The sequence below is a fragment of the Lipotes vexillifer genome, unplaced genomic scaffold (genome assembly GCF_000442215.2).
Source record: "Lipotes vexillifer unplaced genomic scaffold, Lipotes_vexillifer_v1.1 scaffold253, whole genome shotgun sequence".
NCBI lineage: Eukaryota > Metazoa > Chordata > Mammalia > Artiodactyla > Lipotidae > Lipotes > Lipotes vexillifer.
This window is the reverse complement of record NW_006780322.1, coordinates 669,608-681,963: the sequence shown is the minus strand read 5'-3', so window position 1 is coordinate 681,963 and position 12,356 is coordinate 669,608. Positions and strand designations below refer to the sequence as shown.

At 57.1% G+C, this 12,356-nt stretch overlaps 1 protein-coding gene across 1 annotated transcript in view; it reads right to left on the bottom strand.

Moving 5' to 3' along the window:
* Positions 1-2,429: 2,429 nt before the first annotated feature.
* SFXN5 (sideroflexin 5) overlaps positions 2,430-12,356 on the bottom strand; it is a 116,040-nt gene continuing 106,113 nt past the window's right edge. Inside the window, exon 13 of the mRNA XM_007453426.1 lies at positions 2,430-2,507. Within this exon, the coding sequence (XP_007453488.1) occupies positions 2,430-2,507 (78 nt within the window). The remainder of the gene's footprint in view (positions 2,508-12,356) is intronic.

Sequence of the window (12,356 nt, the reverse complement as noted above, 5' to 3'; positions counted from 1 at the left end):
TGAACCTCTGTCACCCTGAGCTACAAGGATCCTTTGCCACCCACCCCTCCCACTCCCCAGGAGAAACCCCCTTAGCTCACGTGAAATTGTATTGGGAGCGTGACTGGAAAGCATCCAGGAGACAAAGTAAGTAGGTTATGAGATGCAGAGGCCACAGGACTCCCAAGGCTCGGGCAGGGGTGGGGCTGGGCAGGGGCAACCAGCACAGAGGCAGAGTTGGAAAGACCCCATCTCTGCCAGGCCCCTGGATGGGGTGGGAGTAGAGCTGGGGTGAGCAGTTTTGGTCCCAAGGTATAAAGTGCAAAAGAACAAGACCCTATGAGAGGTGGGACAAGGTGAGTTTGAAGTGAGCTTTTCAAAAGAGGACCCAGACATGCCCAGCACCCCCATCACTGGTACATTCACATTATGGCAGGATTAGCTAAAAACGACCTGCCCCTCCAACACTGTGGTACCCCCTCTGCTCTTGTGTCCTCCATGCCTGTCTCTGCTGTCTCCTTTTCCTGATGGGCAGTGGGTGGGCTGCTCCTTAGGAGAGTGGGGAGCCCTCAGGGCAGCATCCTGCAGAGCTAGCTGCGGGGCACCAGGGCCTGCCTGGGTGGTGAGGGCAGCAGGGGCTTCTGAGGAGTGCGTGGTATCAATGCACCTCACAACTACCCTGCCCTAAAGATGGCAAGAGCCACCCATGGCCACGCCCTTGCCGTCCTGCAATAGCCTTTTCCTGCAAGTGCATGTGTTCATCTCCAGCCAGGTCTCTCCCCAGATGAAGTCGCCAGGGAAGCAGAGGCCCTTTGGCTGCATATCAAGGGCTCCATTCAAGTTAGGGTCAGGTGAAGGATGCATGGAGGCCCAGGCTTCCTCTTTGTTTGGGCCTTTCAGATGGGGGTCAGGGGGCTTATCTTGTTCACCCCCACCTCAGGCCCTGCTTCCTCTGCAAAGCTCCTGTAGCACTCTCCCCTTTCCTAGCCTGCAAATGAAAGCCAGCAGCAATGGGCCTCGGAGGCCCATGCAGGGTGAGAGGCAGCGGCATGAGCATGTGGGCCCACACTCAGGCCCAGGCATGCACGCTGCCTCTTCCCTCAGACCTGTAAAGTGTTTGGCAAAGGTCAAGTGCTCCAGGAATGTGTGTTCACATACAGAAGGGAAAGGTCCAGGTTCTGAGGCCAACAGCTGGCCATTTCCAAGGGAGCCTGCCCCATTCCCAGTCCAGTGTCCACGCTGGGGGTATGCCTGGGATGCCCAGCATCTGAGCAGGACAGGCAAAGACAAAGTCTAGTTGGAATAGCAGGTGGGAACCCCTCAATCCAGTCCTCTGGTTCCGGACAGGGAGTGGAGACTCAGCGAAGGTAGTGGACACATCCAAGGTCACACAGCCCATTAGTGCCAGAGCTGGGGCCTGCTGTTCCTGGGTTGATGCTCTCAGGTAGATGCCTAGAGATCTGGGCTTTGCACTCCCCGGCACGAGACCCTCCTGCTTAGGAAATGGTGGGCTGGGGCAGGTGGTCCGGTGGCTGGAGAGGACAGCAGTCAGCCTGGCTCCAGCCCTACCCTCAGTCCCAACGCCCAGCTTCCAGGCTGTGTCTGGAAGGAAGATCTTCCCGCAGAGGGCAGGGGGCAGGCCACGGTTCCCACCAAGCATAGTTCTTTCTTAGGACTTCCTGCCTGGGGCTGGGGTCTTCTCCGGGTCTCAAATGGATCAGGGCTCCGTGGAGGGTGACACCAGCCTCAGTGTGTCACTGGGCTTCATGCAGAAGAACTGGTTCTGCAGGTGTGGCATGAAGGCTGGTCACAGAGCCAGCTGCCCAAGGAATCTTCTAGAGGCCTCCAGTGCCCCTTGACTTCCTGGGCCACCTCCTGCGGAACTCAGTCACAGCTGGTTCATCCTGTGAAGTGTAGACTGGCTCCCCTCCCCTCCCTAGTCCAGCCCAGCGCAGCCCAGCCCAGCCCAGGGAGCTATCGGGCCTGGCCACAGTAATATCTTAAATCTACCAGCCAGGCCACCAAGGCCACCAGGCCTACTCCGCCCACCACCTGTTGCATCCAGGCAGCTGCAACCAAGGCTTGATTCTGATAAAAAAGAAAAAGAAAAAAGAAACCAAAGTATAAAAGGATCCTAATCCTACCCCGTGGGCACTCTACAATTTTTCAGCTTCACACATAATTGTGCTAAGTAGAGTTTTGACAACCCCACATAAGGCCCAGAAATGCACTTGATTATTTTTCATAGTAAATGTGTCAGAATTCCTGTCCCTTATGTTAAAGTGTGAATAGATTAGTCTCCCTACCACTGTGGGGGGAGGGCTCCCACAGGTAGCCCAGGACTGGGGGGTCAGCTGGCCTCTCCGTGCAGGTGCAGCCCACGGGACTCCTTCCCTGCCCCAACTCCCGGCCTGGACAACACTCCATCCCCCAGGCCGGCCGGCCACCGCTCACAGCCCCTTGTTGTACACCACTGTCTGGCTGCTCGTGGCTCGGGCAATCTCAGGCTCTAACTGGGTCGTTTCGATCTGAGAAGAGAGTGAGAACAGAGAGAGGAAAGGTGAGGGGGATGGGAGGGAAGGGATGAGTGGGGAGCTGGGAGTAGCAGTTAGGACCTCCTGGTGCCCACACTTCTCCCCTCTGCCCCCGGCACCCCAGCCAGGGCCCGCGTGTGCTGCCTAATGATACATCTTCCTTCTTTACCGCTTTTCGGCCCAGGGGCTCACGATACCCCTTCCAGCCCAGGTCATGCCTCTTCCTCTGCCAGCGCGTCCATGTTGGGGAACGTCCTACCCTCTGAGCTCTCTGTCTCCCTCAACTCCAAGGACCCTGTCCCCGATGCTGCATAGACCACTCCCAGGACACACCCCCAGGGCTGCTCCATCCAGACTCCTTAAATCCAAACCCCGCCCTCTTGGACCCCACCATCGCCTGTCCTTCCAGCACCCCACTCACTCTCCCTATCCGTTTTCAGACCACCAAGACCCCAGCCCCAGACTCCCTACGGCTCAGTCTTCACAACCTCCCCCTCCAACCTGGACACGAAGGGCCAACCACTTCAGCCTCTCTGAGCTGCAAGGCCCTTCTGGCCTGCCTGGCAGAATCCCTGCTTTGGAGGAACCCAGTTATGCATCTACCTTCTCTCCACTTAAACCTGACCACCTAGCGGAGACCACTGAACATTCACTGCCCCTGACTTTGGCTGGACCCTCACAGTGGCCAGACAGTCCCCAGCCCTGGGCCACATGGCCGGTCAACTCCCTCTCTCATTCTCCACAGAGGCCACCTTAAACCTCCTCTGCTGTCCTCAGCCAACCCCACCCTCAGCTCCGCACTCATCTTCTTGCTTCGGAGTGAAAACAGAAGGTATCAGAAGACAGCCGTCAGCTTCTCGTCAAACCCACGACCTACCTGTGTCCACACTCTGCTCTGGACCTGCCCTCCAGCTGCCCCACTGCAGCTATCCCTCCCCCTGAAGACCCCACTCTGGAGACCACCGCTGGACTGCCCTCCCTCCTTCCCACTTTTCAGCCCACTGCCTCCTGCTCATCAGCAGAGAACCTCCCGTCCCATAAAACCTCCCCTTAACCCCATGTTACGCTCCAGCTACCACCGGGTCTCTCTCCCCTCCAACAGCCACATTTTTTCAAGGCATCGTCCACACTGGCCAGCACCATCTCCTCACCTCCCACTGACTCCAACCCACAGCAGATCTGGCCTCTGTTCCTACCATGCTCCATAACAATCCTCCTCTCCAAAGTTACTGCCAGCTCCCTTTGTGTGACACCCACTGGACACTTCTCAGGGTCTCAGGGTTCCTCTTCCCTGCAAATAGCCCCACAGGTACTCAGCCCATCCAGAGCAGAACGGAATTCCTCACCTCCTCCCCCACAACCCCTGCTAACCACACCTCCACCCAATGGTGCTCTGGCCGGAGACCCCGGGGCCTCCTGCCCTCCCCTCAGGTGTCACCCACTCCAGTCCCTCCCCCATCACAGCCAGCGGAGCCTTCTCAGCTGCAAGTCTGGCCATGCCTCTCTTTGTTATGAAATGGCTCACTGGCCCCACTGCCCTCAGGGACCCAGTGGGATCCCTGGATCCCTCAAGATCCACCCCTGCTGCCCCCTCACCACCCAGTCCCTTGGACTGGGGACACGGCACACCCACTTATCACCGTGCCTCAGATACACTGGGGTATTCCCACCCCGAGTCTTCGCCTGAGCTGACCTCTGCCACTTCCTCTCTTCCCCAACCCCGATCCCCTCAGCTTTAGACATCTTCCCTCATCCAGGCTGGGTACGGCCACCTCTCCAGCCCCACTCTCCCCTGCACTTTGTACAGCCGTTGTAGCATGTGGTTCAAGGCTGCCCGATCGCTCATCTCCCGCTTCTCCACATTAGATCACGAGCTCTGTGAGGCAGCGGGTGTGTGATCTTGTTCATCCTGCATCCTCAAGGCCCAGTGCCGGGAGACAGTAGGTGTTCATAAGTGTTGGATCAGTGAGCGGAAAGAAGAGAGGCAGAGGGTACTGGGAGGTTGGGGTCCCCCTGGAGTCTCCACAGCCGCCCAGATGTTGATCTGCAGCTCCAGGGACTGATCTGGTGGGGACACCTGAGCCCCCAAACCTGAGGGAGCCGGGAGGGAGGCGCTCCCTCTGTGGGAGGCCCCAGCCTGACACCTGCCCTGGACTGAGTCAAGGGAGCACCAGGCCTTTGAAACTCAGCTCGCTGAGCTTGGTCCCAGGTACCTGCTATACATCAAGACGTGGCAACTCTGGGCAGTAGGTGGGAGGTGCCATAGACTGGACGGGCTTTCAGAGAACTCAGTCATGTCTGAGACCAGACAAGAGGGGATTCAGTGTGGGCTACAGCTGGTGGGCCTGGTGAAGTTCCTGGAGAAGGGGGACCCTCTTCCTGTAGTCCCTGGCACCCCAATACCCAGGCCACTTGAGAGGGCCAAAGAGACAAGAGCGAGGCTCAGGGACCAGGCCTCTTCCCCAACCCCTCTCCTCAAACCACCTCCTCCCTCCACACCCCTGCCGGCCTCCGAGTCCCCTCCACCCCACCGGCTCTCCTCGTCCCCATGCCGCCACTGACACAATGCACAGCGCCCACGCTTAAAAATCTAAATGCTTTTGAAAATGTTTAACCTAGTTAGACAAATTAGCAAAAATTTGTGCAAAACAATTTAGGTATTTAAAATATTCAATGTTTTTAAAAAACTGGAAAACTGTTCTTAGCTTTCAGCTGCAAAAACCAACAAAATATAACATCCCAGCAATCTTACCATGAGGTGTAACATAACCCTTCGGGAAAGCTGTTAAACAGCTACTGAGGCATCCTGGGAAATAGCACTTCATTTATTCAAATGCACATATGTCAGGCTTTTGCACCATATGTCATTCCAAGCTATTTACAGTAATAATTAAATCTTAATCAACGTTTAACCTCTGTAAAATGTTTGAAGAATCCTAATCACCCTTCAGACTGCACTAATGAAGGAGAAATATATAAACATAAAAGGAAAATGATGCATAGATATCACGCTGGAAAGAACAGTAATTGCAAAATTGTATTTCTTTTAAATATAATCAGTAAATGATGTAAAGTAAGCCAAGGAGTATTTTAAGTTAAGACATCTTGGATGTCAGAGGTGTGAGCAGCTAATTTTGTTCTGCTACCCATAACAGATGTAGCATATTTTATTTTAGTGCCATTATTAGCAACTTCCCATGCCGGCTTTCACTGAAGCACTGAAGCCCGCATTAAAATCGGAGAGGCTGCTCACCACCACAGTGGAGGACCACGGGCCAGGGCCACGGCCTACTCAGCCTGTTCCCTGGAGAGCACTGGCCCTGGTGGAGACCGAGGCGTCCCCCTCCCAGCGGGGCTGTTGCAGACCCAGGCTCCCAACTGTGCTGAGGGCAGCAGGTAGGAGGGAAGCAGGGTGGGGAGACGCAGGCAATGGGAAGGCTGCGGGGGAGGGCAGCGGACGAGGCCCTCAACTCAGGAGCAGGTGTTTAGGGACAGAGCTGACATCTAAGCCTTTTCCTCCCATTTCAATTCCATCGGCCCTCAAGTCAGCAGATGTTTATAGCTGCCAACTCCATACACCAGGGCTGGGCACACAGAGATGGACCAGAGCAGCCCGTGCCCTTGAGAAGCTTCAAGTCTAGGGAAGGAGTCAGAAAGGCAAGCAGATGGATCCCAGAGAGACAAACCAAGTGCCATGGAAACTGGGAGGGGGTGGGGGTTACCGTGCATTGATGGAAGAACAAGGAAGGAAGACTTCTCAGAGGAGGGAGGCCAGGAAGAAACAGAAGGTTTTGATAAGAGAGGGCAGGAAAAGCCTGCTGGAGAAGAGAAAAGCATAAGCTGGCCAGCATGGCATGTTTGGTGTGGGCAATGCTGGGCAGGCTGGGAATGTGGCAGGAAATGGAGGTGGGGCTGGGGCAGGCAGGTCCCCGTAGGCCACGTGAAGGTGTCAGCATTTTACCTGAGGGCAATGGGGAGTCACGGAAGGATTCTGAGCAGGGGTGGTCCAAGATCCCTGTCTTGCTGGTGGTGGTGAGCATGGAGGATGGACTGGAGAGGTGAGTGAGGGGGCAGCTGAGGGAATCAGAGAGAGGTGGCAGGTCCTGCCCTCTGATGCTCCCAGTGGGGGCTGACAGGAGGGTGTGCTGGGGATCCTTTCTAAGACGAAATCCACAGGAGTTGATGACCAATTCCATGTGGGGGTGAGAGGGAGGTGTCGAGGATGACTGTGCGTTGGATGATTCCTAATTCTAGCTCAGGAGCCTGGGTGGCTGGTGACGCCATTCTCAGAGGCAGGGGAATATGGGGGGGTGGGTCAGGGTGGGAGGGTGGTAGGCCTGGGTCCCCCAGGTTGCGAAGCCGGTGAGGCAGACAGGTCTTGGGGGAGGAGCTCTGGGCAGGGGCCTGGGCAGAAGAGTGAGCCCTGGATACGTGAGCACAGCCAGAGCCCTGGAGTGGAGGAGTTGCCCAGAAGAGCAGATGGCAGGGGAGGGCGCCAGGCCTGGGGAACAGGCACATTTGAGGGGTGGGCATAGGGAACAAGCCCATGATGGCGGCCTTGGGGGACCAGCCCAAGGGGCCGTGGCAGTGACGGAGGGCACCACAGATAACAGGCAGCATGGCAACACCAGGCAAACAGACTTTCCATGTGGCCCCGGTGAGGGCTGAGAGGCTTTGGTCTTCGGTCTTGGCAGAGGGATTTTGGTGGGATTTGGTGACCCGCTAGAGTCCAGATTTCCTAACCCTCACTCAGCCTCTCACTTCCACCCTGGGCCAATTCAACTGGTCATTCCTTAAGACCTCTCTAGTTCTCTGACCATAGCTGGGGGTTGAACCAATGGCTCACCGTCTCGAGGGCTCATGGATGTCGGGACCACTGAGGGTCCTCATCACTGGGCTCAGCGGAGGAAGCCGGGGCAGGGACCCCCATGCTGCCTACCCCATGAAGATCACCCCTCTGAGGTGTGGGGGGCCTAAGTCCCCTCCACAGAAATCACATCCAGGGCTGTGCTGGTAAATGAATGAGATTCAAGTACTGAGTGAGGGCAACTAACCAGCTTCAGGGTCCCAGAGGTAGGGACAGGGTGCGTGTTCCCTTGGGGTCCCCCTGCTATTTGAGGTAAGGGAAGAAGCAGAAGCCGGCTCCATGTGCTGTGTCAGCAGCAGAACAAATGGTGTGGCGGCCACAGTGGCTCAGAGGTGGGTTGTGGACAGAGGGAGGTCCCAAGGCCCAGTGAGAGGAGTGGATGCAGCAAGGAGGGGTCACTATCATCAGCCCAGAAAAGCCTAGAGCCCCAGGGTGGTAGGCCAAGGGCAGGGGCTTGACCACAGATGAGCTCTGAGGGGCCTCCTCTGGGGAGAAGGTGACAAGGAGAAGAAAGGCTGGGCAAGGAGTGGCCACAGGGAGAAGGGGTGACCCAGTCCAGGCAGCCAGTGGGGGGCCGGCAGGAACCTGTGGGTCCCTCCATTCATCTGGTGAACTCCTCCCCAGGTGCCTGATGGCCAGTCAGCAGGGGAAGGTGGGGTCTGGCATGGGGAGCCAGAGCCCTGGCTGAAGTGATCAGTCAGCACTGGTTGATGGTATCCTCCAGCCCCAGAACTGGGGGTGCCCAGAAGACGTGGGCCTGTTGGAAACGGCTCGCTTTGCCATGAGATGAGCAGTATTGCCCTGCTAGCACTCCCTGGCTCCCAGGCAGAACCTGCACCCTGGCTCCCAGACAGCTTCACCTGGATGCCCTCCCCTCTCAGACCCTAACCCTTACCCTAACCCCAACCCTATCAGAGCCCCAAACCCCAGCCTCCAGACCCAGCTCAGAGCTTGCTGCCCCTTGTAGCAGATAGCCCCAGATTTCCGGTTGCATCTAAGGTCAGAGGCAGCAAACACAAAGCACGAGCCTCTCTGGAGCACCCCCAGGCCCAGCTGGCCCCAGAGCCCCCTAGAGCAGCCTGAAGGGCTTCCTTTGTGGTGCTGGAAGGGTTAACCCTGAGCCATTTGCCTCTGTCTCCTGGCTCATCCTGGGTGGGGGGCCAGAGTCAGGAATGCATTTGGGATCACCTCTGCCTCTGCAGCCTCAGAGCACACACACACCTGCAGCCAGCAGCCAGCAGATAGTTTACATATTTGAACCTGGAGCTAAGGTGCCGAGACATAAACAGGAAACTGGATCCCCAGCCTGTGCCCCACTTTCAGGGGCTTTTACCTACTACAAAGAAGTTCCTCCTACTTGCCTTTCTTCTGGTGGCTTTTCTGCCTCCTTTTCAAAGGCATTGGGCTGGGGGGTGGGGTGTTCAGTGTGACCCTGTGACATGGCTCAAAGCGGCCTCCTGCTCCTGGCCAGGGGTCTGGGCCTCTGAGGGTCCGCAGATGGTGGCGACATTGACACAGGTCCAAAGCCCAGGCCGGCACCTGGCTGACCCTGCGTGCCTGAGGCCTCTGCCAGGTCCGGAACCAACTTGCCTACTGGGCGGCCACATACCACCCTCTGTCACCAGGGCTAGGCGGGCCTCAGGTCCTGCTCAGATACACACGTCCAGGCCTGAGTGTTATCCTGAGTGTCCTTGGAGGACAGGAGTGTTAGGCCGGAGCTGGGGAGCAGCTGAGGCCTGAGCCTAGATCGGTGGGTCAGGCCTCGGGTGCTGGCTCTGGGCTCCCACTGCCTTCCCAGTGAGTGTCAGACTCCTTGGCTGGACACTCAAGGTCTTCTGCGACCTTCTCCAGCTTCCTCACCCACTGGCTGCTCTCATGCCCAGTACGTTGTACGTGTAGACTTCGAGGCCTCATCCTCCAGGAAGCTTCCCCTGATCTTCTCAGACCAAATCCATTGCTGCTGCCTCCGGTGCCCCCGGCCGATTACACCCCCAGAGGCAGGCCAGCTGTGAATACAGGCCCCCCACCCCCGCCACCCCACCCCAGTGTGAGCCACTCAGGGTAGCTCAAGTCACCCTGTGCCATGTGCATAGTCGGCCCTCGGTAAAAGTGGAATCAAACTGAACCGCACTCCCCAAGTTCAGGGATCCTTATCTTATACTTTTCCAACCCCCCTGTGCGATGTGCACCCACGGAACGCTCAGACCACCCCCTCCCCCCATTTTGGAGCTTTGCACTGTTCCTGGGTGCCCTCTGGTGGACCAAACTCAGAATCGTTCTCTGTCCTCCACCTTCTCAAGGTCTCAGTTTCCCCACATGTGAGGTAGAAAGATTTTTCTACTCCTGGGGTTGGGATGTGGATAATACCAAGAAATGGATGAGAAGGCCCTTTGGAGGCTTAGGAAACCTGCTAAAGGAAGGCAGGACCCCGTGGCTATCCCACCGCCAGGCCGGGTCTTGCTCGCCTGTGTCTCACAGGGCCGAGCGCTTGCTGTGGGCCAGGCACGTTCTAAATACTTCACACATACTGATGCGTTTAATCCTCTCAGCAGAAGCTTTGCACAGCCAAGCCTCCTCCCTCCCTGTCCTCTATTCAGCTAGGTGTTTTAGAAGGTCCTAGAAAGAACTGGGGAGGGATGGGCTGAGAGGTGGCCCTGCTGAGGCCTGTCACCGGGGCATGTGTGCGCATGTTCGTGCACGTGCTCGTGTGTGGGCCTGCGTGCACGCGCAGGTTTGGGGTGGGGGTGTGTGGAACAGGCAACGTGACAGGTGGCGTTGGCGTTCCTGGGCTCCAAGCGGCTTTGCCATTCCCATCCGTCCCTCCTGGGGGGTCCTGTGGGCAAACTCCAAGAAAGCAGCGGGCAGGGAGGCGGCAGATTTCTGATGGCAAAAATAGCCCACTTCAGAGTTCAATAGGGACTGATTAAAGCAGTAAAGGAGAAAAGCCCCAAACAAGCATCTCCAAGCAAACTAGGAGAAGGATTTGAGATTGGAGGGGAGGAGGCATGTGCTCTGGGAGATGGTGAACCTCTGTGGACTCAAGAGGGACACACTACCCCCTAGACATTGCTTCTGGCCTCATATCAGCCCTGGAAGAGTGGGAGAAGCAGGAAGCAATGAAGTCAAGGTGAGCCCAGGTGAGCCACGCTCTGTATTAGGTGTTGATAAACAGTGCCAGTTCTCAGCCTTAGGGACACCCTACGAGTCAAGGGATGGAGAAAGGACTGTTGTCCTGGGGAGGGAGATGGGACGCAGGAAACGCATGCGACCAGAGTCTACATGTGTGGGGAGAGACAGATCCTAGGGGGGCTCATCAGGGAGGACTTCCTGGAGGAGGGACCTCTACTAGAACAACTTGAGCTCATTCCCAACTCTTCCCTGTTCTTGGTTGGGAGTTCAAATGCTTTCTCAGAGAAATGGAGGCAAGCTGGGGGAGACATTTGCTTCTGCTAAGTCACAGCTCCCGGCCAGGCTGGTTCATCAAAACTACCATTTTCTTCATGGCTGGTGATGGGGAGAGAGATGGTGGAGGTTCTAGTACCCACTGGGGGTACCCACATTCTTTCCCCATACAGGGATGATGTGCCTCTTTGTTTCGTAACTATGGAAGCTGGAAGGGGGAGCTGGAAGAGGTAGGGGGTGAGCCAGGGCATGGCTGAGCTGGACCTTCAGGTACCTCATCTACAGCATGCGTGTGACCTCTAAAAGCCAACCTCTGGGGCCAGGGTGACTAGTGTGAGGACATAAGGAGGGCCTAGGTTTCTGGTTCTTTGGACCCTCCGGGGCTGAGGTGAGGAGGGGCTGGGCTGAGAGGGAGGGGGTTGGGGGGGTCAGCAGGGCTGACAGGGGAGTCTCTGAGCAGCAAGCCCTGGGGGGCTCAGATGCTGCCTTTTCTTCCAGTCAAGGTGTCTGGCAGAAGCTGGAGGGGCAGAGGGAGGGTGGGGAGGGGGTCCTCTGCTGAGGTGTCAGGGAAGGCCAAAGGGCAGGGGCCAGCAAACCAACAGCCGACAATAGACAACTGCAGGGCAACAACCCTCGCTGCCAGTGAACCTGACTCCTTGGCCTCAGGTGGACCCCGCAAAACTGATGCCAGGGGGAGAGACACACACACTCGAGGAGCCCCCAGCCGTACGGTAGCAGCCCGGCCCCATCTTGCCTGTGCCCCCACCTCAGCCCCTATTGCTGCTGGGAGGACAGAGGAACTGAATGAGGGTCCAGGGGCTAGAAGGCATGTTCCAAGGAAGGTTCTGCCCATTCACCATTCAGCACCATTCATAAGCCACACATGGCCCGAGAGGGTGGCACAGCCACACTGCCGGAGAGGCATCCAAGGGTCAGCAGCTGACTTAAGGTCACACAGCCCGCCATCAGCTCTCCCTGCTCTAGTACCAGGGGCCGGTCTCACGGTTTCACTTCCAGAATCCTCATGGGCGGAACCAGGAGAAAGCTTACATACAACACCTTACCTTATGGCAGGGGAAACTGAGGTCCTTAGGGCGAAGACCAAGGTCATACAGAGAGTTGAGGCTGGGGGATGCCAGCCAGATGGGAGGAGGGCAGACCTGGGGCATGTGTGGCGGCCCCCAGCCTGAGCCCCACCTAGGGACAGGGCGGAGCCCCCAGGGGCCCCTGTACCCACAGCCTCACTCATCCACAGAAAAGCCCCAACTTTTCCTGTGGGCACATTTCAACCTCACCAAATCAGCTAATTATTGACAGTTGGTGAAGAGGAGATTTCACTTTTTCCTCCTGTTAAACTGCTCCTAATTAGTTCCCTGTCACCATGGCTGGCTCGCCCGCCCGCCGCCCGCCGTCGGTAATCCCGCTGCACAGTGTCTCATTAACCTTTTGCTCCTCTCCTGCCGCCTGCCAACAAGATGAAGACAAAAACAGATTGTCGAACAATGGCACCGGCTTGTATGTGCAGCCCAGTTCCCCAGCCTCCCCCTCTCCCAGAGCTCCCGGGGGGAATCGCG